Below are 27,190 nucleotides of genomic sequence, written 5' to 3' on the forward strand. Positions count from 1 at the left end.
AAGAAAGCAGCCTGCTTAGCACGGAATCCTTTCAGGGTCAGGGCTCTCACGTTTTTGCTAAGAACTACAAGGTGTGTTCCAAAGTAAACAGGACTTAAAAAAACAGAACAAATGATGAAAAATACATCTATTATTTAAAACTTTAACTTAGAACTTAAAATGTGATTTTTCAGGCATTAAAAAAAGATTAAAATTTCAGAAAAAACATTTAAAAATTTTTTTTTTTCAAATAATTGTAATAAAAAAATCCTTCTTCCAAGTCTTTAAGAATTGTATCTCAAAGATCTTTCTTAAATTTGATGAAGATCGGTAGAGTCTTCTCTCAAGAAATCTTCTTAACTGACTTCCAAATCGTAATTTCGAGAAAAACCCGTTTAAAGACGGCGCGCTTAGCCTAGGTAGTGTCGAGCGCACAAGTTCTCAAGGCTGTATCTCCAAAGCTATTACTTGGATCAACTTGAAAATTTAGAAGAATATTCTGAAGGTTTCGTAGTATTTAATAAGACAATAAAAAAGTCGATTTTTTGAAAACCCTGATTCCATGTAACCCTTTAACTTCATTTCGTATATCTGAAGTATATTGTAAAGCATATGCATAGTTATGGAGAATGTCAGTAGGTACAAACGAGAGCAAGGAGATAGTGGACGAGAGTACCAAGAATGATGCACAGCTGTCATCTGAAAACATGATCAACAGAATCAATGTTCAAAAGTATGGGACTCATGCCACATGCTTTTTCCCTCCCTGGCAAGTATAAGTAGCTTTAGGAGTTAATAGCCGTATAGCGATAACTTTGCATTTTTTTGCTGTTCATGGAACCAAGAGTCCCATATTTTTGAACATTGTAAAATTGAACGAAGAATCGAATGGAAAAGTCAATTTTGAAACAAAGTTGGTGGAAAAGCACAAAAAACTGTTTTTTTTTTGTTTGCTTGAATTTTGAAATTATTTTTTATCAGAAAGCTGAGGTCGTTCTACATAAAATTGTATAACTTCAAAATTTTTGCACTCAATTTTCAGGTCTCTAAAAAATAAAAAAAATAGTAATTTTTTTGTTTGATCGGAATACGGGTAAAAAACCATGTCGCGAATTGATGGAATGGCCCATACATACTATTAATATGCCACATACTAATAAAATATTCCCCTGAAATTCATAAAGGTAGTATTACCTATCATATGAATTAAAGTCAGTCGCATATAATGGCTTTGTTGGGCTAGTTTTCGACCAATTTATCTTTTCAAGTACAAAGATACACTGTTATTAGTAAAACACGCTCTTCAAAGAGTTGTTGGTTGTTTTATGCGGTGACTCTTCTCCTTCTATGACGACTGTCAAACATTGTTTTAACGAGTTTCGACGTGGTCGTATATCGGGATTTCATGACTCTGTCCCACATTCATCGAAAATGACTATCACTGTCGATTTGCTGAACTCGATATAGCTCCTATATTTTGCATCTCAAAAATCCAGTGTATACGTCGGTAATACTATATATTACATGAAATATTAGTCATGAGAAAATTGTTGGCGTTATAGGTGATGCGTTTGCCGACTCAGGGTAATAAACAACGTTTTTTTACGGAGAACCCAAAAGAACTCTTGCATCATTTTGTGACCGTCAATAAAACATGGAACCGTTCATACATATTAGAAACCAACGAACAGCCGAAAAAGTAAACTTCACTCGACAACTTTTCGGAAGAAGATGTAGTATCTTTTACCGATCGAAAAAGAGGAAGACCATCGATTAACAAGGTGTGAACTGCACCGACAACATGGCGATTCTCTCTGATATTCCGAATTATGGGGCGGATTCAATGCAACATTGCAGAAAAAGCCGTCTCATATGAAAAAAAGAGGCAAAGGCTTATACTTCCAACATAGTTCTCTTTTTTATTTGGCAGGCTTTCGGACCTCTTTCGTATACCATAATTTTCATAAAAAATGTTTTCTTACAACTGAATACAAGTTTGTAATGCTTACTACACCTGTTTATAGAATATAAGCTTTCAGTACTTTAATTTTAATATTATTATTATTATTAAAGTAGTGAAACGTAAAGGTATTTCATATACATATATATTTGTTTAACATATTTACCAACACAAAATCGTCCAATCAGAGACAATATATGTACCTGCAAACACATCGAACAGAACACCAGAGTCAAAGCAGACAGTAATAAAAGTATTGCAAATACGAAAAAATCACTGGCAAAAGTTATGATTACTTTTCATGAACTACTTTCCTTTGTTTGCCAACCGATGTTTGTTGTAAGGGTTGTGTCACTTTTAACATGAAATATTCTTCAATGCTAAACCATTAGGTTGCTTTTTCGTTTTATTTGTTGTGGGCAAATAGTTCTGTATTTTCTACTTTGACATTGTCAATCATTTCCATTTGCATTGCCATACACACACAATATAAACAATAATATAAGTTTGCACAGCTCTCAAACTCTCATTCCAACCAGTCCAGTCCTCATCCAATAACCCGATTTGACTGCTGTTCAATTTAAATGTACGTATATATGTATATGCCTTGTAAGTAAACCACAATAAGTTCAACAGCACTATACTAGTAATAAAGAATAATAACACGAAAGGGTGGAATTAGTCAAATGGAAGCCAAATAAGGCAGTTGAACTTTAGATATTTACCATTCCACATTTTCTATTAATATATGCAACCGCGACAGAAATCAAAGTTAAGCCCGCTGTCATCATGTGGGATTTTCATTTGGTGTTTAAATAGAAGCTTTAACATAGTACATATGTACGTATAATTGACAGGCTGAAAATTCTTATTGTTTTAAAATAATGGAAATTTTTTGTCAAATGTCATTAAACACCGTTCATAGAGATTAACTGATCATTGAAATCTCCTAACTTTTCCATAACAATTTCTTTTGTAAAACTGTTTTTGTTTGCTTTACAATAGGCTTCAGTAGCGGCAATTATCGGCTATTTGTCTCAAACGCATATTTTTTGACATCCACAGGAGGATGTCACCTGGTAACAGCTTAAGAGCATAAGGAGGGTGTGGAAGTAATTTGAAATCCAAATCCACGCCAGTCGTTCTTAATTTTCACTGTTTGGCGATAACTCGAGATACCAAGTGCAGACAGGTTCTTCTCTACCTGATCTCTTGATTGGAGATCCTTTCTCTGCTTTCCCCGGCGGGCACTGAGTTTAATGCTCTCAATAGTGTTTTCATCCATTCGGACGAGATGACATAGCCAGCGTAGCTGCTGTCTCTTAATTCTGAAATATGTTAATGTCGTCATATATCTAGTATAGCGCATCATTCCATCGACTGCGGTACTCATCGTTGCCAATGCATAAAGGACCATAAATATACAGTAGAACCTTTCGCCGACTGGTCAGATGTTGTCATCGTCCATGCCTCTGCACCATATACGAGTAGCAGGACTGGGATGTAGTAGTAAGCGATTAGTTCTAGTTCCCTTACAAATAAATTTGTATTCATAGATTATATTCAATCTATAGAGAATTTTAGGAAAGTTTATTCATTTCTTTGATGATTTGATTCTTTTGATTTTGAGATTCTCATATCTACGTTTTCTGAAAATATGAAACCGAAATGAGTCTACTGATGTATATTTATGCTCTTATTGAGCACACATTTTTTTCGAAAATTAAAATCACTTTATCACCAAGTGAATATAATAATCGGTCAAAAATCGATACCGGAATATTTATTGCTACGGAGAAGTTCACTTTTCAAACGGTTTTATCTGCCAAATAGCATAATATTTTCATCAAAAACTTCACACTAAAAATTAATTAAAATCATTGGTTTTGCGTTATTAATAAGTTTAGTCACAACACAAATAAAAATTATTTACATTTCTATCATTACTCTGTTTCAAGATTTAACTTTGTTATCCTTAAATTATTTTCTCTATATTATGTTACATTCAAGGGAAACGAAACAAGGCTTTACTATTTGTTAACATAATAGTTCTCAAAAGGTAGCTGCATTTGCTGCCGAATGAATTAATCCCACTTCTGGTCGTACAAATTAATCACTACTTATTATGTCATTTATTGCCGTTATGTAAGTTGTGGTAAGCATAGTGAGTGTTGAAATTCCATACTGTCATTTGTCGTTTGTCTGTTTTAATTGAATACGGTAAGCCTGAATTTTCGCCTCGCTTTGCACACGCACTCATAGAACTTTACACTAACATACATATGGGAGCTTTGTTTATACACAGTCATGCCACTTAATTGGGTCAATATAACTACTTATATCATCCGGCTTATGGAGTCACAATTGCTACATACAGACGTATGTAAACATGCCTACATACTAACAGGAGTGTGTACTGCTTTTTATTCCATCTATTTAGTAGTATTTGCTTATATAAGAGAGTACTGTTTTATCCGTAATAATAACACTACTGCGGAGAGATCCCATACGCCATGTGATTCTGATTTGGTGAAAACAGTTTGGTGACTGCAAGAGAAGTTATAGCATACTAATAATTTATTAGGTTACATAAATATTTTCAAAGACGAAGTGTACACTGATAAACGAAGCCTGATACCTGCAATACAGCTGAATACTGTAATTAGTACATACAGATATGGAAAGGATTTTTTTTCCAAAGATGAGTTAGTACAAAATTACTGGAAATCTGGTTCTTGAACTTTCCTTAGGTATAAATACAAATTGATAATAAAATAACTCAGGGCCTAACTGAATTTAGTTTTTTTCCACTGGGACACTAGTTCGCGTTTAAACGAGGGACATGGCTAAACCGACTAAGCCCGTCATACTGATCATATACGTTTTGACAAAAAATCATATGCAAATTGTAATTAAATTCCCTGGGTAAACGATATTTCAAACCAATGTACTCTGCTAAATTGGTAGGACTATCCTTATTTACTATACCAAATATAAGCGCGATCTGCCTACCAGCAGCTGCCTAAGTCAGTACACCTCAGCACTGCTATACGATTTTTACAATAAACAAAAACACCGAGGAAAGAATTTATCTCACATTTTGTTCTTCTAACGAATGGCGATTAAGTTTTTTCAAAAACACGAGCATACAAGTGGTACAAATCCTTTAAAGATGGTCGGGAGATTGTTGAAGACATGACTCGTTCTGGACGAATTTGGACCTCTTCAACTAAAAATAATTAATAAATAGAGGATATGGTGTTTGAGAATCATCAGGCAAGCGTTAGAGAGATGGCAAGGCAGATTGACACCGAGTTTGTTTGAATATTTGAACTTTTTGAAAAATTTTATAGCAATTAATATTTCTGCACAATACTGGTCTTAAAATTAGATTATGAAGAGGAATTTAGCTTTCTAAATTTACTTAGCACGAAATTTTTTTCTTTTGCATTAAATCGAACTTTTCCGTGAAATGGGATAATTATTCTGTCAAGGTTATTAAGTACGGATGTGAATATTGATCTGTGAGCACAAAAGCTTTCCATTGATTTCAAGTTTTGAAGTATAAAATGTTGGCTCTGAACTGAATTCATATTAGTGCCCGTGGGTCTTAAAAGCTTTGGCTTTTAGTGCCATGGTAAACATTAAAATAGAGAAATCATTGAAGAGAGTCCATAACATAGAATGATTATGACACAGCAGCAACAATAGATCGAATAAAGTTCACTGGAGCAGCGAAGTGCAATGGGGAAAACAAATCTGTACAGTCAACATAAATCTCATCAGGCACATCATAGAACAACAACAAAAGCGGCAAGTTGCAGCACTTGAGGCAATACTAAATCGAATAGGAGAAATTGCGGCAAGAGCAACACAATAATTGAAGCAACACCACCAGCACCAGGGAGTGCCACAGAACGCATCAACATGAATAACAACATTGACAACAGTTGCAGCCTCAACACTATAACCATCAACATTCAAAAAACAACAAAGCACTAGTTCGAAGCCATGCAACAACAACAAATCGATAGAGTGGAGGTTGCCAAAAGCAGTCCATAGCAACAGAGCAAAAGCAGGCTTAGATAAACAACAGACTCACAGACATTGTATTGTACAATCAAATGCGAAGTAAAAGCACAACAATAATGACTGTTGTTGTTGTATATTGAGTAGACAACAATAGCAAAACTAAACGAAGTAGAGTAATGGGAAAAAAATTTAAAAAAACATGAGAGACTCAGTTTCGACGACAGAGGATAGCGAATGAAGACAACCGAATCCAGGATGCTGGGTTAAGCAATAGAATTGCACTGGCTATTGGTAGCAGTCAGAGATAGCAGCTTTTAAGTGTTTTGGGACTGGCAACGGAAAGAATGAGATCCATATGTGTTTGTTTACACATGCAAGTGTGTTGGTGTACAAGTTGCTGCTTTTGCTACGGCTGACGGCTGTATAACAGTTGATATTACTGTTATTTTTACTGCAGCCGCTGAAGCACAATTCGCAAAATGGGTTTGAAATGAGTGCTAGAGCGGCTACTGGGGATCCCGCAACCACATAATCGGAGCTACATTGAATAAATCGAATAAATCGCTGCTTTGGTTGATCGAAAAGACAGAAGCAAAAAAGAGCAGAATGAAAACGAATTGGTCGGGCAGCAAAAATTTTCCATTTACAATTTACCAGCGACCGAGGAAGGAAAGATTAAGATAAAAATCGCACAAAAAGAAAATAAAAGCAATGCTCTTATGAAGACAAAACAGATGCAAACAAACAAGCGAAACAAGGACTGCTTACAGAAGTCAATTACAATGGAACTATCGAAAGCATACACAAAGCATCACATCTTGACATTAAACATTTTTAAAATGATGGGCCCAAGGACAATATGCTAGACAGCGCCTTTACTGGGCGCTTATGTTTTTCGTGCTTACGAATTACACGAATTACAACGAACGTATTAAAAATGTAATTAGCATTTTATGTCTGGTGCAGACTGATTTTTGAATTGGTGCACGAAAAACTTTTGATGGTTATGAATATTACATAAGTATTCATGAGAAAAGAAGGAAGTTGATTGGAAAAAGTTTCCTTGTAGCTCAATACTATAAAAAGGGTTTTTGGCATGGGTCAACATTTAACAATTTATGAAAATCTGGAAAAATGTTTCACGTCATTTAAAGGAAAATTTGTAAGGACTACAAATTGTAAATGGAGAGAGAATATGAGCTATTTTTTTAGAATATTTTTTGCTCTATCTTCAGCGGATAAAACAACAAGTTATTGAACAGAGATCATTATTTGTAGTCACGAATTCCCAGTACACTTATTAAAAGCGTGATTATCCGTAAAGCTCAACGTTACTTGCCTTTTCGCCGAAATGCAGCTCGAAACTTGTTCATCTGTTTCATTTGCTGACGGTCGATGGCACGGACGGATTGAATTGACGTAAAACTAAATTTACCTGCCCACATCATGAAAAGGGCTGAAAAATTAATAAGACGAGTGGTCTCATACGGTTATGTGTTCAAAAAATATCGGTGTTTTTTAACTTTTGAAAAATTCGTCTATATTATTGTTGTCGCTTCAATATTCCCCAATCGATATTATGCACCTATGCCAGTGCTCTTGCAATCATCAAAACACTTGTCAAACTCGAATTTTGGGATTTACCTTACCCCTTTCAGCGATTTGAATCTATATATATTTCAAAATGGGAAAAAGTCGCAGGAATCCTTGCTTGGCAAATATAGAAACTGGGGCATCATTACAGTAATTTGTTTGGTCAAGAATTTACGAATAAATTCTTTGATCTATTTTTTTTTTTTTTTTTATTAAACAAAAATCGCTTAGCTCATAAATATAAATAAAGCCTTAGCCCAATGAATGCAGCTGAAAACTTAATCAAAATCAATCTAGGAGCTAAGTTCTTGCCATTTGGAAGGTTTAAGGCCGTGATAATACCTTGATGTACATTAGACTTGTTAGTCAAATGACGACTAGACCAAGTATTCACCCGATATAATGTGTTCTAACGACACATATTCACTGTTATCAGTAAACACACTTTTTCAATTTTATTACAAAAGTAAAAGTCACCCGGCTAATTGATGTACTGACCCGATTCAACCCATTTGTAACTCACTGACATACTTGCATAGTCGAAGGATTCTCTCCCATTTTCGGAAAAAACTCAACTATAGATATTGGAGTTCACGACATTCAGGGGCTTAAACAGTTTTGTTTCGATTTGGACAATTTTTGTTATAAGGTGACACACTTCAAATGAACTTTTTATTTTATCTCTTTATTTTAATCACTTTTAATTTATGTAGTAGAAAGTGAAAGAATCAAATAAAATTTAAAATTCCTTTTTATGAAAAGTAGGAGTGCTGATTCCGCTAATTTTTGCACTGCATTATATTTGGGGCGATATCAATCGGATAGAAACTGAGGTATGGGCTTTCACCGAAATGTGGGCGGTACCAATCTTTACCCTGGCTCTTATAAAGTCCTTTTGTAACATCCTAGCCATAAAACTAAATTAAAACTCTAGCGTACGAGAATTTAGTTATTGCTTTATCGCGCTTTTAGTAGTTTTCAACAGTACCGTTACGTGGGGAGTGCGCGGTGTTTATCATTTCATTTCATTAATTTTCACACTGTCGGTAAGAGATCTTATATTATTTTCGCTAGGCTAGTTTATTTGTTGTAGCTTAATGGAATATCAATTGCAGAGTTAGCTATTGGTGCACTCCTAAATGCCACAAGTTGTACAGGTTCTGCGAATGTAGGAACTTTCAAATTCGGTAAAATATTAGAGAGGCAGATGGTCGTTGGTTAAAGCCCACCATGATTGGAATGATACTACATGGAAATGTGTTATTCCGAAACAAAATTATAATTAACGTAAAAGGATGACTAATGATATTGCACCAAATTAAACTCCTAATACACCTAAGTGAATAGCCTTAGCATTTCGTACGTACGCATGTAAAAGGCTTAATCATGGTGTAGATCTGTTTTTATTTATATCGGTATAAGTGTGTCCGAGAAATAAAATAAATAATTTTTCTTATTTCATGCTTCAATTTGCACATTAGTTTGATTAAACTGCAATTTGTCACATATTGGTAATTTTAATACAAACTTAAAAGTTTTAGGGCGACTGGCTCGAACCGCCGACCGAATCGTTGAAAGCTACTCTAAAGTTTTTGATTATAAATAAAGAAGTGTCTTTAGTTCTGAGCAACAATTTTGTAACTCCCTTTAAAAATTTAATTTAAGGAGATTATTTTAACTAATATTTAATGCTGTGTCATATAACATTCTCAATTTTGGTCAACAGTATAGTATCTGGTTAAAGTCGTAGCTAAGTCTAAGTTTTTCCGACAGCCAGCAGCATGTCGTTGACCTTCTAAGCGATAAAAATTTAAAAAATGTATTATGTATAGTTTGTACATACTGGAATTAACAATGTACACTTCAGCGATTGATCATACATGCCTTTTCCATTTCATGCCCGAGAGCCAAATTGAGTGACAGTTGAAGTCTTACCAAGTGCAAATTCATCATCGAATTTCTTGTGGTACCAATCCAATAACGTTACATATGAACAATCGATTGCACAGATTTACTCAACTACATTCGTAATAAAAATACTGCTTCATATGCATACATACATAAGTTGAATACCAAATATGTATTAGTTGAATTGTACAAGTACTATTCGGCCATGATTGTGACGTCGAGTGCGTCAAAGTTATATGCTATTTTTTATTCTACGACAAAATTCATGTCTGTGTATACTAGATATGCTAGCAATCCTTAAAGCGTGAATGTATTTCGTATCACTGTTATATCATCCATATATAATATGTTAGCGTTATATTGCCTCCGGTTTTTTTGATGACACATTTTTTTGTTATTTTTGCTCCAATTTCCAATTCAATCTAAGCCACAATTTATGGTTAAGTCCCAAACGGCTTTTCGTATTTATACGCATTGACAAATACAAACAAAAACACTCATGCAGACTTACAATCGTATGCAGTTGTGTGCGTATGACATTTCGCATTCGAATTCGAAGCAATTCAAGCGTCACACGATCAGAAGCAAACTAACAAATCGGAGTCAAACAAGTGCACCCATGACTACCGCCCTTAACTAATCGATACAAATCGGTGATTGTGCCGTTTTGGTGCGATTTTACGCTTTTCTTTCATGTAGACTTTTATCGCTTTCGATGTGGTGAGGGATTTTTATCAAGAAATGTTAGATGTTTTTATGAGAGCTCTACACAAATGCTTTATATTATTAACTTTGATTTTTAAACTAAATTTTCGTATACAATATTTCAGCAATGTACAGAGTTATTTGAGTATAAAATTGATGATGTATTGAGTAAAAGGAGTGAAATTTCTTAACAAAATTACTAATTTCCCCAAAAAAAAAACTTTATCTTAGGATGGATAGATTATTATTAAAGCATATACGAAAGATTTTCGAGTCTTTATGTTCTATTCTGTCTCTTTCTCCCTCTCTGCCCTGGTTTACTGCGGGTAAACTCTTTTCTATTAAGCCATCAGATTTACATGCAACAATTTTCAAATAGCTTGAGGCCAGACACGTGCATGCTTCATTCTTCTAAACTAATTTTTCTGCTTCCCACCTGCTCATATGCTTTGCCTTGACTTTTGACTTTGAACTGATTCCCGATAATTGTACAAATAAGTACGCATGTGTATGCTTCAGCATACGCGTCAACGAGCACTTGCCTGGAAATCAAATGGAATTTAATGGAAAAACATCATCAGCACATCGATGGATGTGTGTAGAGAATATATAAAAGCTTGTTATTAATTTCCTCATCAGCTTCAGTTGGTTACGTACACATTGCTATAAACACGTATGCTCATTTTATTTTATTTTATATAATATTTTATGTGATTATTTCTTATTTCGCGAATCCCATTTTATGAAATCTTTTGATACTTTATCACTGATGATTGAGCATATGTGTGGGTTTCATCTATGCTTGTCCTGTATACATTAAGTATGTATCACATTTTCTATTTTCTATCGTGTTATTGACATTTGTGTGCGTCAAATTTAATGACGTTAGAAATATGTGAGCACACTGAAAAGATGATTCGACAGAATATGATGTGCAAGGGCGGTATTTGTGGTAAATATGCGATTGATAGTATGATTTTTGGCTTTGAATTTAGATTGCTTTTACTTTTATTTTATTTATTTATTTATTCACACTTGCCATGACTGCATTGCGTCTGCAAAAACATCAAAAGAATCAATGAAACATATACATATTTATAGCAGTGAAGTGCAGGTTTAATGACGAGAAGATAATACTTAAAATAATATAAAGAGCTTCGTTCTTATTTGGTATTTATAAATTTATATATGAACGGTTGTAAAAGTTTTTCTGATAAATTATAAAATTTCATTATAAACTAAAAATTTCAATATAAATATTGAATAATTATTACTGCAGGTAAATGGATTGCAAATTCCATTTCATTAATTCTTTATATGAGACTCATCTAAGAGAAGGGATAAATTTAGATTCTGCTAGCCTTTTGCAAAGGAACAAGGGTAATCAGAAATATTAAATGCATGTAATTAATTATGACAAAAATCAAAGGCCTTTGCTTCATAAGCATTTTTTTCAGATGGCTCTCAGCTTTACGTCATTGATCAACTGAAAACGTTTTCCACAGAGCGTCAATTTTAGTTTGGTTAACAAGAAAAAATCACACGGATCCAAATTTGATGAATCCGGTGATTGATCGATGGTATTCAATAAGATTTGATTTTAAATTCGGTCACAATCATCAGTCCATGAATTGTTTTTACACAATTCCTGCCGTTTTGTTCTGATCTTTTCACTCAAACGCCTCAATATGGCCAAATAGAACTCTGTTTAGGAAATGTTCATATTCAAATATTTCACACAAGGATGTTCAGAACCTAATCACACCACTGCAAAAATCAATTCCTTGTGGCAATAATTTTATAAATTTTTGTTTTAAAAGATATCTCGAAACTCGGTTTTGCCTTAAAGCAATGCGATAATTTCCGATTATACTTTCATATCGTGCTAATTTAGCATATAGCAGTCTTACAAACTGACCGATCAAAATCAAGTTCTTGTATAGACATTTTTTCTTAACTATTTTATCTTCAGTTAAATTGAAGTTAACGTTTTTTCTTGTATTCCTCCGGAATGTTTATCTTTTATACCAAAAACCTAACAATTACTTCTAATTTTGACAAAATACTTACTAACTTCAACAAATTTTAATCTCGGGTGCTGTATGCTCTACTTGTTAATTAACCCTGAACTACTTGTATGACTATGTAATTGAAATGTAGTAAACTTGCCTTCATTTACAATATATATTCAACCGCGAAAAAGTACCATTAGAGATACATACAAATATACATGCATTCAATTTACCTTATCTATCATCTCCTCCCTTGCAGGACTCCTGCGATTGCAACAGATTTACCAAGGGCTTAAACCCGGCAACGAGTCATTTCAAGTGGAAATGGTAAAGCGTATTGCAAATGTAACAATGGCCATCGACTTCCTGCATACGCTCGAGGATTTGGGACGCTTCACCAACAAATACATTGTGCTGGATTGCCCAACGGAAATGGCCAAACAGATACTGATTCAACATGTGCGCGATATATCGCTCGGAAGAAGGACATATCACTATTTGCTAAGCGGTTTGGTAAGAGCAACTTTTACATACACTTGCCTATCCACATACATTTTAGCGAAAAAAAAAAAACTATATTTTTGTTTTATGTTTTCATTTGTGTACTAATATCTTTGTGCGCACACACTCCCACAATAAGTGTATAGCTGCAGTGGCACGCTCCTGCATAAAAGCCAAGTAAATAAATCGTTTTGCATGACTGCCAAGCCACAAATGAGCAAAGGTGAATGTAAACAAATATGCTGACTAACACAAAATGCACACAGCGTAAGCACAACTTGGCTTTTGCTCATATATCGGTGCTATACACGACCTACATACAAATACATATGTAGTTTTGTCTGTTTTTATGGCAGAGTTTTATTTGTGCGGGCACCCGCAAAGCGATTTATGTGGCTTTTTCGGTTTGTTCGGCGGTTTCAATGTTTGAAACCACATTAATAACCAATTATCCATGTTGTACGTGTTGCCATTGAATCTGGCGCTACGTGCCAATTTTCACTTAGTGCAATGCCAAAAGTCATGCTGATTCGGGAAATACTTGTGGCGAACATTTATCCGATTTGTAGACTCAGGCGTATGTCAGAACGCTTTTTGCTTGTTATTTTTTTTTTTCGATATTGTTTTTTTGAACGTTTTTGTTTCAGAGTGTTCTTGCATTGCCCATTCATAGGCCGGCATTGATTTGATCCGTTTCAGGTAATGGACGATCGTTGGGAGAGTGAAATCATCGAATTTGGTGCCATCAATATAACCGGATTTCGTATTGTTGACACTAATCGTCGGTTCGTACGTGATTTCTTTGACAGTTGGAAGCGCTTGGATCCGGCAACATCGATTGGCGCCGGCAGGGAATCAATTTCGGTACGTAAACAATACAAAAATATTTATCATATACATACATATATAGCTACAACAAAATCTGTATAGGAATATGACATTAAGCCATCCTTATATATGCTTTACGCTGACAAGTGTAGAAGCATTCAAAACAATGCGATTGACTTGCTTAACCACAGGCGTTTCATGTAGTAGTTGTTTGTTAACTTAAGTACACAAAATCGTACACACATACATACATGTTTTTATATATTTATAAGTTTGTACCAAAGCTTTGAGTCATGTTTGCATACTTAACGTAAATATGTCTATAACAACCCAGCAGTGAAACCAATTGATGATAAACTCTTTCTAACTAAGTGGCCAATTGTATTATATCCATATTAGTATGTAGTGTTGGTAAGGTATTAGACCTATATAAATCTTAATGATTTATTCGAGGAGTAAGAAAAATTTCTAAATTTAAGCCTCGTTAAACTATATATACTAATATACGCTATTTTTCTAACCGTAAAATGAGCAATGTATTATTTGGAAAAAAGCTGCAATATGAACATTAATTTACACGCAACCGCTTTGAGATATTCAGTTCCGATGAAAATGCGGTCCAAATTTTAAGTAACTGACTGCGTCAAGCTGTCCAACCTATGGTCAGGGATTCTTTCAGTTTCCAAACTACTTAAAGATGCTTTTATGATTCTAGAAATATATGTACCTTAAGTAAAAAGTTATCGAATCTTTTCATACTAGACTAACACCTAACCCGTAAAGGTCAGTTTTATAATATTGATCACAAGCATACCACTTCAAAAACGATGCGTAAGACAATTGTATTCTTTGGAAATATTTTATATCGAATTGTTCGAGACTTATGTATGTTTGTTTTAGAAATACAAATTTGCGACAGTTGCCATGCCCTTTTTAATTTTCCCAATCAAATCCCTTCTGACTACTCTGATTTAGCCACTGTAGGAAACGCTCCAACCATATATTCATATGTACTTATATGTACATGTGAAGCAACCATAAATACGCAACTTCTTGACAACATCACTTATAGGACTCATAACGCATATCACATGACACAGTCAGCTCAGCCAACCAACCATTCACTTTTACGGTTCGCTATGATTTTTGGGCATACAATATACGCAACACAAAAAGTAAGTGTGTATATGTGTGTGTAACATGTACTTTACTTGTTTGTATTTGCTCTCGACATTTTTTGTGCGCTTTGTTTATTCCTGTCATCGTTGTACTCTTATTATAATTTTGTTATTTGTTCGCTTTTGGCAGGGTAAATTTGGCGATAATGTCGATAGGACACAGTGATAGCAAGGCCTACACCCACTCAGACACGAAACGAATTGTGCATGCGCTCTTAACGTCAAAATGTGAAAAAGGGTATAAGTTGTAGACAAAAAGCACAACAAAAATTACAGGAACATAAAAATATGAGAAGTGTCAAAGTTTTCGTACGTGCTTCGTCTGTCTTTTATTTCGCAGGATAAGAGGATATTTTGATAACATACCTAACGATATTTAAATCGCATTTGATCTGCATATTATTCTCACTCCACAAGTCAAAATAATAATAAAGCGTGTGCGGAAAGCAATTCAATGAAATGGGGATTTTTAAAATAAATCGGGGCATATTTTTTTGCAATAGATCTGTGTGAGCACGCTTTGTTCTATGTACGTACAAATATTTATATATAACTCTATAAAATTTAATTCAAACTAGATTGTATGGCGCAAAATTTCTTGGAAACCTTTTTTTTTTTTTTTTTTATGGACTATGTGGGAATTTGAGGTTATATTGTTTGTACACATTTCAATTTTAAATTACTGACTGATTAAAATTTAAAATATTATTATTCGTGAATCGAGCATATCAAAACAGCTGCCTTTAATGAGATTCCAAAAATGTCTAAGTAGAAATGTATCGAAATTTAATAAAAATAACTATTTTAACGATTCATCTGCTTAACTTGCAGCTAGCTTGGTTTCACTAATTTGAAAAACATTCCTTTCTGCGAGTGACACACATCGTATAACAAAAAATATTTTTTCTAAGACACAACCCACCAAATTTAATCAGCATATCACTTTATATTTATTTTCCACTAAAGTTGAAAATAAATTTTTATATTTATTTTATTTTATTTTTTTATAGACATGTGGAAGTCGCATATACCTTAATATTAAATCCAAGAATTGAACTTTACTATAAATAAACCGATTTGATATTACGGATATATATTAAAATTTCGGCCATTGACCGTCGTCGTATGGATTTAATGAATATAAATTACAGCCGGACCGCCCAATTTCCTTCCAACCTCTCAGATTTATCTGTGTAGAGGAGTGACTTTACACAATCTCTGAAAAAATATGCCAGCGGTGTTAAATCGCCCGATCTTTGAGCCCGCCACAGGTGAACGACATGTGGTAACGTGCTCACCAATGTTTTGTTCAATAAGCTGATTATTTCCCCGGAGCGGTCGTTTGAGTTTGTTGTTTCTACGAAAAGCTTTCCGCAAATTACGCATCATACTCAAATAGTATTCATTGTTGACAGTTTGGCTGGTCGGAAGGAATTCGGAATGCACCATACCTCGATAATCCATGAAAACTGTACATATAACCTTTATTTTTGAACTGCTTGACGTGATTTTTTCGGCAACGGCTGACCTTTTCCATGATATTCCTTTATTTTTGGGTCCTAAACATTGATTCAAAACTCGTCGCCAGTACTAATACGCTTCATGACGTCCTCGTTAGTCAGAAAGCATTGCTTTACAGACGAGGCGCTTTTTTCGATAAAAATTAAGTGATTTTTCGAAATATTTTTCACTAATCCTTCCGAAATTCCAACGATGCCTCTTTCTGTTAATCCTTGATTCTGAAGTGCTAATACCCTTATTCTATTGACGTTTTGATCATCAGTTGATGGAAGTCCTGGACTTGGTTCATAGTCAACGCGTTCTAGATGCTCTTTGAATAACAATTAGCACGGTAGTACATAATGGCGCCGTCTTTTGGTTACCAAAGCTCGTTCACATCAACATCAACATAGCGGCGTCTGAACAAAGGCTTATGGAATATCATATCCACTCCAATTGCACAGTTTTGTGTATTATGTTACTTACAAAACCAAAATTGAGCTCCATCGATAAACAAATTGGGATCGGTGGCCATTTCGGTATGCGCTCATTCACTGAACTTGCAATGTGCTGGGTGATCGTTCTGCTTCAAATTTTGCACGAGTTTGATTTTGTGAACCTGCACACCGGAGTTCCGAAATTCCCCAGATCCCAAAATTAGATGGGTACTGCTCCAATCATTGATCGCTATGGCGCATTCGGGTCTTTTGCGATTTTCTGCTACATGGCGGGAATAGTGTCTTTGGTGCGTGCTGTACTGCGTCAAGGTGTCTCTAACAATTCTTTAGCATTTATTTTGGGTAGAATTTTCAATAACTCGTTGGACTATTTCGACTGGTAACTGCCGAATGACACCCGTCGCGCCGAAGCCTGCGTCGAAGCGGGGTTGTCTGCTTAGACTTTAGACTTTACATATGTCGAAAGCAAATGTCGCCAAGGTGACGAGTTTCAATTTGACCATACCAAGCCGTTTTTTTTTTCTGGATGAAATGACAGCTCTCGAATTTTTTCAGGTTACTTTTCGTGACAAATGCGGCAACTTTGCTTGTTTACGAGTATATATCCATTCAGCCAGAAATAGTTCTCATCGCTGAACAAAATTTGGCTTGAAAACGTTGGATCTTCTTGGAACTTTTAAAGAGTTCATATAACGAAACGTTGTCGCTTAAGAAAGTACCTCTATTTGGTTCACCCGTTATAAAACTATTATTGTGGACATAATATTATGCTTTAACCAAGATATATTGCATTGCAATATATTCTATGCCAAATGATATTGATCTTGGATTGTAACTTATAATCTAGTCTAGGCATTAGTTTCATAGACTTATGGAGGCTTTCATCTGGGCGATATGTATTTTATTCGCACAATTAATAGGGGTTTTAATTTAGGGCAAACATATTAACTGGGAGACAATTAATACTACGAATGACAACTAAATACATAAATAAATACTTACTCTATGTCTACGCGCACGTGGTATAAAAATAAATATATAAATAAATAGCACTAGTTCACATTAGCAATTGATTCACAACTGATAGGAGTTGACCATGAGCGGCAAATAAATCACATACTCTTTCATTTACAAGTACATACACCTAAGTACCCACTTACTAACTCTTCGGCATACTTAGGTATTTACACGCTTGTTGTCCGACTAAACAAAAGCGTGAAGAAATGTGCTCATTATAAGTTAACAAATCCTCCCGTTTCCGGTACATCAACCAATAGCTATAACAACAACAACAATAAAACCACTAAATACAAAACCAACACCAAGTCTGTGTACTTAACTTTATTTTCTCAATCATTCTTCCATCTCCCACAGGCACAGGCAGCCCTCATGTACGATGCTGTTTTCGTGCTGGTCGAAGCCTTCAACAAAATACTGCGCAAGAAACCCGACCAATTCCGCAACAACATCCAGCGGCGGGGTCAACAAACACTAATGGCAGCGGCCTCCACATCCATTAACGGTACACTGGGCATGACAGCTGGCGGCGGCGTTGGCGGCATTGGCAATGGAATCGGGGGTAGCGTCGGTAGCGGAGGTGGAGGCGGCGGCACTGGCATTGGTAACGGTGGTGGCAATGGTGGTGGCGGCGGGACAATGCCTCGAGCGCTCGACTGCAACACATCGAAAGGTTGGGTGAACCCATGGGAACATGGTGATAAAATTTCGCGCTATTTGAGAAAGGTAAGCGAGTGGAAAAGCAACCCATGTTAAGGCGTTGCTGTGGTACCATGTGTGGGTGGCAAGGTGTTGGCGGATATGTGTACTTACCAGAACCCAACAACGATGCGCAACAAACTAAGGTACAAGTGAAGTCAGTTAATATTTATTTAGAGCAACGAGGGCAAAGAGTCACCTAACAGTTTAAAAACTGTAAGACCCTTGTGGGATTCGATGTATTCGTGGTTGGAAATCTAATGCAGTCACTGGTTGAGTGGATAAGTGCTGAGTACAAATATAATATGTGCGAACATAGTGAATTGAAAATAATGGCGACGTGGGACTTTCACTGAAAGCGGAATCATGTGGACATACACAAACAGTAATAGGGGTGACATTGGAAAATAATGAAGAATGGTTCATAGGTGATGAAATGCTGAGTATTAAATTGATAAAATGGGAAGCATACTGCTAAAATATCTATCAGATATTTAATTATTTTGGGGACGAACATATCTTTATATACATATAGCGCATTATAGCGGGTAAATTGCATTACTGTATTCATTTTACTCATATAATTGCCTGTTGAAGCATATTTACGGTTATTAAGAGGCCGAAACATTTTTTCACAGTCTTTCCGATTACAAAAGAGCAATTTCTGAAAATCCAAAAGCCACCGAAAATAAAACGATCTTCAAATTATATTTTAATATTGCCCAAACCTTTGAAACTTTCCTGAAAAACTAAAAACGTTTAAAAACTGCAGCGTCAACTTCATTTTCATTTTTCAGCAAATACTTTCATTTTATTGAGAGATCTTGATAGATGCTTGATTGCTTTCGACTTTCATTGCCATTGAAGAGAACGGCATCAGGATATCATGAATGATTTGTGAATCAAACTGAAAAACAGTTTGTGCGATATGATTTACCTAAAAAAACGGTAAAGTTCATTTTCTAAATCATTTAAAATGATTCCTGCGTATGTACATTGACTTTGCCAGGAAGCTTAGAGCACCCAAAAAGAAAGTCAGAGACCATAAACTAGAATTTTGTTTCAATATGAGCGGTTCCTGTTAAATTTTTTTTCCTTCGAATCTAATTTTATGAAAAGTGATGTTACGCCATTTTGTATTTTAGGCACTGATAAATATATAGTATTTAATATATATGAATGTTCAGCGTGACTCAGCGTTTGTCCAGATTTCTGCATATATCTGTGTTGATCTGTCCATTTGTCAGAACTGCTAATATTGAACTATTATTTATTTATTTATTTATTTATCTATGAACATTAATTCTTACAGACTAGTCGAGAAATTAGGATGCAAATTAGAACTATAAAAAAAGCTTAGTTACAATTACATAGATAGATAACTTAAATTAAAAAACGGAATTGAGGGTATTCATGAAAGATACCCTAGAGTGCGAAAAATCAAGAAGAACTTTTTCGGAAATCGAGTTAAACTCACGCATAGCACGCTTGAGATGAGCATATTCAGCAAAATTTGTTTTTTGTTTTTTTTTTTTTGTAATAAAATGGTTAAATAGACCTGAGACAACGCTGAGGAGTATTGAAGTTAATTATCCCTAATAAATAGGGACAGTCAATATTCCCATTAATTACATTGAAAACAAATGAAAGGCAGAGAACGGACCGTCGATTATCTAGTAATTTAAGATGTAAAAGCAATAAACGAGATGTATCCGATGGTATGGGGTCGACAAAATTTAGGGAGCGGAGAGCAAATTTAAGAAAAATATTTTGAACACGCTCGATCCTATTAATTGGTGATATGCAATGTGGTCTCCAAATGAACACTACGTACTCCAAAATAGACCGAACAAAGCATGTATACAGTAATTTTAACGTGTAGGGGTCGGAAAAATTTAAAGCATTTCGACGGACAAAGCCGAGCACAGAAAATGATTTAGAAGTAATATAGTTGATGTGATTACTGAAAGAAAATCTGTTGTCAAAGATTACCYCAAGATCTTTGATTTCAGTAACACATTTTAGGACGCAATTAGAAATATTGTAACTTGTAGATAAGATGTTATGTCCCCTACCATAAGAGATCTGAGAGCATTTATCTAGATTAAGAAAAAGCTTCGATTTCAGGCACTAATCATAAAAAGCATCAATATCACATTGAAGTTTGAATACATCTTGAGAGTTTTTGATTATTGCAAAAATTTTTAAGTCATCTGCATATAATAGAAAGTTAGTGAAAGAGAAGCAACAGGAAATGTCATTGAGAAACAGCACAAAGAGAAGTGGACCCAAGAGGCTTCCTTACGGAAGACATAGTAGAGATTTGAGTCAAAATATTCACTATCAAAGTAACTAGAATTCAGCCAAGTCTCAGCAATAACGATAGTATCGAAGTCCAAATGTGAAGCAAAGTTGCGAATAATATTTGATTTACACCTAATACCCGATAAATTTTGGTAGTACACCTTAAGACAAGAGCCAGTTGAGGAATGTGCAGGAAACTCACAAGTAAAATGGTCATTAAAAGGCGCATCATCTAATCTACAGCACTGTTTTCACTTCCCTTTGGAAAAAACTTGAAGGGACGCAACTTAATGCCAGAAGGCCACACACTGAAGAAGAGAAAACGGCATTAAAAAAAGATGGGGACACGCCTAACTTAAAATTTATACTCTTAAGATTATTAATATCAGTATTATAAAGTAAAGCTGACATGGAAAGTGGCAGATCAAAATCAAGTACTTGATTTTTATTTGACATGGTATTTTCACGAAATTATTGACCAAAATCGTTGGCTGATTATACTTTCAGATTTAGCTATGCATAGATTTCAACTATTAATAACCTCAAAGCAATTGAACAAAGAATCATACCTGCCTCTATTCTAGAAAGCAAAGTTCTTATAAAAATATTATTTATGATATAGTCTTTCATCAAAATGAGAAATACTTTACTCATTTCAGTGCTCCAGTGTCATTCAGTCGCTTTCCTTGATGACTTATAAAATGAGAACTCAGTGTTAAAAATGATGATTGCGTCGCTGGAAAAAACTGCAATAATTAAGTCATCAATAGCGAAACACGTATTCTTTGTGTTTCAGTTTGTAAGATAAATATGCACTGTATATGTGCTCAATTAGGTGTGCTTCGTTTAATTCATTATTATTGTCTCTCAAAAATTGCCTACCTGCTTGGTAAAAACTTCATTACTTATCGCAATTGTTTATTACTGCGCTGATGTGTGCCTGAATAATGAGCCAAAATTAGTAGCACGTCAGTGGAAAATCGTCCGTTCAACACACATTCATGCATTCATTGGCTTTCAGCAAAAACACCATATAAAACATATAAAATACAGCCATACCTACATAGGTGCGGATGTGGCAAGTAAGCTCGTGCATATGTGCACAACGGTCGCACTTGTTGAAGGAAGCTCACCGTCAAGTCATGGTGTAATGAATAAGCTGCGAGTAATTGGCAACAAAAACAACATTTAATTGGATATCACATTTTCGTGGGCACACGTCGTCATGTATTGCATAACAAGCGCTTACAACACGAAACTTTCACATACAGATATTACATAGACGTCACGTCGTCGATGCAATTAAATTTTCTACAGCTGCGCAATTTAAATCAACCATTACACTCCGCATCATTAAACCGTTATCAACAAAGACGCTGGCATACCGTGCTACTGTGGCATACACACACGTTCATATATACTTTATACATAAGTATGTATATGAGTCAATGTGAGTAGGACTCACCTGCCACCCACACACAAATCGACGAGCACGCAGGTCACACAACCAGCTATAGTTATTCTCACTTTGTTCTAGTTGAAAACTCATTATTTGCCTTCCCTCATCTCTTTTTCATCTTCTCTGTTTTATGTGCTTTACTACCACACAATCACCCTCCGGACAGGTGGAAATCGAAGGTCTCACAGGCGACATTAAATTTAACGATGATGGTCGGAGGGTGAACTACACGCTGCACGTTGTCGAAATGACTGTCAACAGCGCCATGGTGAAAGTGGCTGAATGGAGTGATGATGCTGGCCTTCAACCGCTCTCCGCCAAGTACGTGCGTCTACGGCCGCATGCGGAAATCGAAAAGAATCGCACATATATCGTTACCACATTGCTCGAGGAGCCGTACATGATGTTGAAACGCCCCGGCATTGGTGAGCAATTGGATGGCAATGACCGCTTTGAGGGTTACTGCAAGGACTTAGCCGATTTATTGGCCAAGAAGTTGGGCATCAATTGTGAGTATTCAAGTGTATTTGGCGATGTATGAAAAGTGCATACGTTTGCAGAGATTTATGTGTACACATACATACGTGATTATGTGTGTGAGTCATAGTAGATTTGCAATCAAAATTTTATTGACTCACTTACCAGGAGTATTGCGTTTAAGTTAAGGAACATAAATATTTCCATTCTGTTGACGATAAGTTCCATGTTCATTTTATTCCATAAAACCTTAACTACATTCCTTTTATGGCATTCGAAAGACGGTGCTTTAAGAAAATTTAATTGTCGGAAAAAAATTAGGGCTATTCAGGAGGTAATTGAGCTCTGAAGTGGTTAGTGGTTGAAGGTTTTAATAAGTTTAATTTTCTAATGAACACAATGGCTACTAGAGAAATCAGGACTATATAATTAAGATACACATAGTAATTGATCAAGCATGTTTATCTTGTTTTTGGAGAACACGAACAAAGTATGTCGATAATTTAGGGTCAAAATTGTAAATAGCTGATAAATGCCAAACAATAAAGAAAACACCCTTATCTCGCTTCAATTACCAAAACATCATTACAGATCCTTCATTTTTTTATAGGAATATTTGGGGCTATACCAGTGTGACGCATAAAAATTAAGTGATTTTCGTGAATTTTTTTAAGAGAAATTACGCGATTGAATATTTCGAAATTTTTTGAATATAGTAAGGTATATTTTCAGCTATATTCTAAAACTTTTTTTTTTACATAAATGTTGAAAAATAACGGGGTTATGGGCTGTCTTCTGCCGAATGAGTAACTGAAAAAAATTTTTTAAAAGTTTATTAAACTTAAAGATATTTCCTATACAATGACATACGATCTGTGAAAAATATAAAAAATTTACAAAATGGTGTAGTTTTCCATACAAGAACTTTATTCCGATCGTTCAGTTTGTATGGCAGCTATATGTTATAATGGTCCGACAAATCGGCAGTTCCGATAAATGAGCAGCTTCTTTAAGAGAAAATGACATTTGCAAAATCTCAAAACGATATCTTAAAAACTGGGCGACTAGTTCGTATATATACAGACAGACGGACGGACAGACAGACAGACAGACGGACATGGCTAAATCGACTCAGCTCGACATAGTGATCATTTATATATATACTTTATAAGGTCTCCGACCGTCTGGGTTTTACAAACTTCGTGACAAACTTAATATACCGTGTTCAGGGTATAAAAATTATCGTTCCTTTAATGCCAAATTGATAATTTTCAACCAATCAAAATGATCGTAGGTCATTGTATAGAAAATATAGTCAAAAGTACTCAGTTTTAATTTGAAGTCGATCGGTTAATTTTTCGTTGAATTATGACGCCAGCAATTTTGAAAAATGTCGTTTGCACCTCCGAGTGGTCGCTCCTTAGAACACTGTCATACAAAAATTATTAAAGATACGAAGAAATATAGGCTATCGAAAAAGGAAATAAAAAAAATTTGTCATATTGGTATAGCTCCTTAATGGTTCATAGAGTAAGTGCACTAACAGTCTCATCTATGGTACATCTCGCTTTTATTATTATAAGCACTTATTTATTTATAACTATTGAAATAAATAATGCTTATGTGCGGTTTTGCTATTCGATATTTAGGGTAAGTTTTCACATTTCTGCTTTGTGTTATACTTTCTCTCCTCTTGCTTACCACCGCCGATCTGCCTTCACCATCGTCATGCAGATGAATTACGACTGGTCAAGGATGGCACTTACGGTTCAGAGAATCCCACAGTGCGCGGCGGCTGGGATGGCATGGTCGGTGAACTGGTACGGCGGGTAAGTATACAAGCGGGTGCGCTCGTGCTCACTTTCATATTGATTGCACACGAATTTATTCCAATTGCATGAACACTTTTGTTCCACAACGCGTTCAAAATATTTTCTTTATTTCTCTCCCCAATCTCCGTTCATGTATACTGCCACCAACCAACACACAACGCATTTTATACGTCGACTGGCGCCTTTATCTCTCGGTAACGATTATCTTTTGCCATCGTTGGACGATTTCATTGCATACCCCGAATTTCGCGACGCGCCTACGACCGCAAACAAAAACATCCAAATGAAACAACATGACTCCATTGATGTGCCTACCACTGACGTGGCATTTTATTGCGTATATTTGGCCACACAGGAAGCGGATATTGCAATCGCTGCCATGACTATTACCGCCGAACGCGAGCGTGTTATCGATTTCAGCAAGCCTTTTATGTCGCTGGGCATTTCAATAATGATTAAGAAACCGGTAAAGCAAACGCCTGGTGTATTCAGTTTCATGGATCCATTATCCCAGGAAATTTGGGTGAGTACGCGTGTGTTGGTGTCAATTTTGTAAACATATCTGTTTGTAATTGTAAAATAGCGATTATATTTTTACTCAAAATTATAAATTTATTATCTGTTAAATAAGCTCTAAGTCTCTTTTTTGAACCTGCTGTTTTCTTTTCATAAAGGATGTTTCATGAGTTATGTGTTTCAAGTAGGCCCCCAACTCAATCAATCGTATGAAGATTTCGACTGCTTTTTGATGAAGTCACGAACTGTTTCAAGGGAATTTCCGGTGATCACGGATTTTGATTGGCCCACATGTTGATCGTCATTTATGTCCTCACGACCACTTTGAAAACGTTGATACGCTACGGGATAGGCAATCATCGCCATAAACTTTTTTCATCAACTGAAACGTTTCAGTAAAAGTTTTACCAATTTTACAACAAAATTTTATGTTGGCTCTTTGTTCAAAGCTCATCTTTGCAACGATATCACAAACATATTGACACTTAAAACGCAATAACTTTACTTCCAATTAATGTAATCTCATGAAATTCTCACTGAACAGTTGACAAAGATTCATGACACCCTATTGTCTTACTTTCTAATGCATCCCGCTGCTTTTAAAAGAGACTGGCAAGAATTTTGCGCGACCTTCTAAGGCTTGACAATAGTCTTCGTCGGATAAAACTTCCAGTTTCTTTTCCGTTTTTGGCCACCAAGGACGTTCTTGATTTACAAGGCCAAAATCACCATAAATATTCAAAAACGATGACTTTCGACTGAGGTCTCCTTCATATTAATATAATATTAAAGAACTCCATGCAAAACCCCTATTCAAGCACAAAGTTCGACATATTTGTGTGAAAATATTATTGTTGCTTACACTTCGAATTAAAGGCGTGTACTGAAATTATTCAAAAGTACAATTGATTTGAAACACATGTTCAAAAAATTTAAAAATTCAAGTTACCCCAGCACTTAGCGACGAATATAAGTTAAATATTCTTAGAATCGATTTAGCATTTCGCTATGTTTGAGTTCATTTTGTTTTGTAATCTTAAGATTTGCAATGACCTTCTTTTTCGTCTCTATCTAAAAATTGCAGCTATTAATATTTTGACCATATGTTATATTTAAATGGAACTCAACACAATATTTCTTCGTTTATATTAAGAGTGGTTCATAGAAGTAAATTGTATGTAAAACAAATAAGGGAGGGCTAAGTTCGCATATAACCTAACTTTTCACACTCTTGCACTTTCAGCTACATAATAGTTTGTTAGATAGTTGTCTAGGAAACTATTGATCCTATCCAAACTATCATTGACATTCAGACGTAATATTGCCAGGAAAGAATTTGCTCGAAATTTCTCTTATTTATCTCACACATTGACCAATATTTTCGGTAAACGGGCAAATATAGATACTGAGTTACACTTTTTCTGTACGGTCTTGAACAGTTTTGGTTCAATTTGGACAATTCTTAACTCGGTATTTTAATTGGTTCCTAATATGTCTACTGGAAAGAATGAGAAGAATCAAACTTAGCTCGCCTAAAAATTATACAGTGGTGTAGTTCGATTTTGTAATATAGAAATGTCATGTACCGAGTTTGGTTGAAATCTGTAAAGCGAATCCTGAGATACGAGATTTAACCTAAATGTTGGCGGTGCCAAGCGAATTGTCTAGTTTTTACCTGGGGGCGGATCTATAAATAGTTCTTAAGGGGAATAAACATTAACATGAAAAATGAAGATTCTTATATTATATTAAATATAGTTGTCTTTATACTGTTTACTATCTTCTTCATCTTGATTTTCGTAGTTACCATTTACGCGAAGTTAGTTAACAACCGCCCGCCAGTCGTTTCTTCTTTTCGCTACGTGGCGCCAATTAGATATTCCAAGTGAAGCCAGGTCCTTCTCCACTTGGTCCTTCCAACGGAGTGGAGGTCTTCCTCTTCCTCTGCTTCCCCCGGCGGGTACTCCGTGGAATACTTTCAGAGCTGGAGTGCTTTCGTCCGTCCGGACAACATGACCTAGCCAGCGTAGCCGCTGTCTTTTAATTCGCTGAACTATGTCAATCGTATATCCCGTACAGCTCATCGTTCCATCGAATGCGATATTCGCCGTGGCCAACGCGCAAAGGACCATAAATCTTTCGCAGAACTTTTCTCTCGAAAACTCGCAACGTCGACTCATCAGTTGTTGTCATCGTCCAAGCCTCTGCACCATATAGCAGGACGGGTATTAT

General features: G+C 35.4%; 1 protein-coding gene across 2 annotated transcripts in view; it reads left to right on the forward strand.

Moving 5' to 3' along the window:
* LOC108968072 (glutamate receptor 1) overlaps window positions 1-27,190 on the forward strand; it is a 102,732-nt gene that overhangs the window by 40,551 nt on the left and 34,991 nt on the right. For both annotated transcript variants that reach the window (XM_018931842.1, XM_018931848.1), the window contains 6 exons: window positions 12,449-12,702; window positions 13,390-13,554; window positions 18,029-18,397; window positions 22,300-22,642; window positions 24,345-24,439; window positions 24,798-24,965. In XM_018931842.1, coding sequence (XP_018787387.1) covers window positions 12,449-12,702; window positions 13,390-13,554; window positions 18,029-18,397; window positions 22,300-22,642; window positions 24,345-24,439; window positions 24,798-24,965 — 1,394 coding nt within the window. The remainder of the gene's footprint in view (window positions 1-12,448; window positions 12,703-13,389; window positions 13,555-18,028; window positions 18,398-22,299; window positions 22,643-24,344; window positions 24,440-24,797; window positions 24,966-27,190) is intronic.

This window comes from Bactrocera latifrons, unplaced genomic scaffold, assembly GCF_001853355.1.
Source record: "Bactrocera latifrons isolate USDA-ARS-PBARC rearing strain unplaced genomic scaffold, ASM185335v1 scaffold_102, whole genome shotgun sequence".
Taxonomy (NCBI): Eukaryota; Metazoa; Arthropoda; class Insecta; order Diptera; family Tephritidae; genus Bactrocera; species Bactrocera latifrons.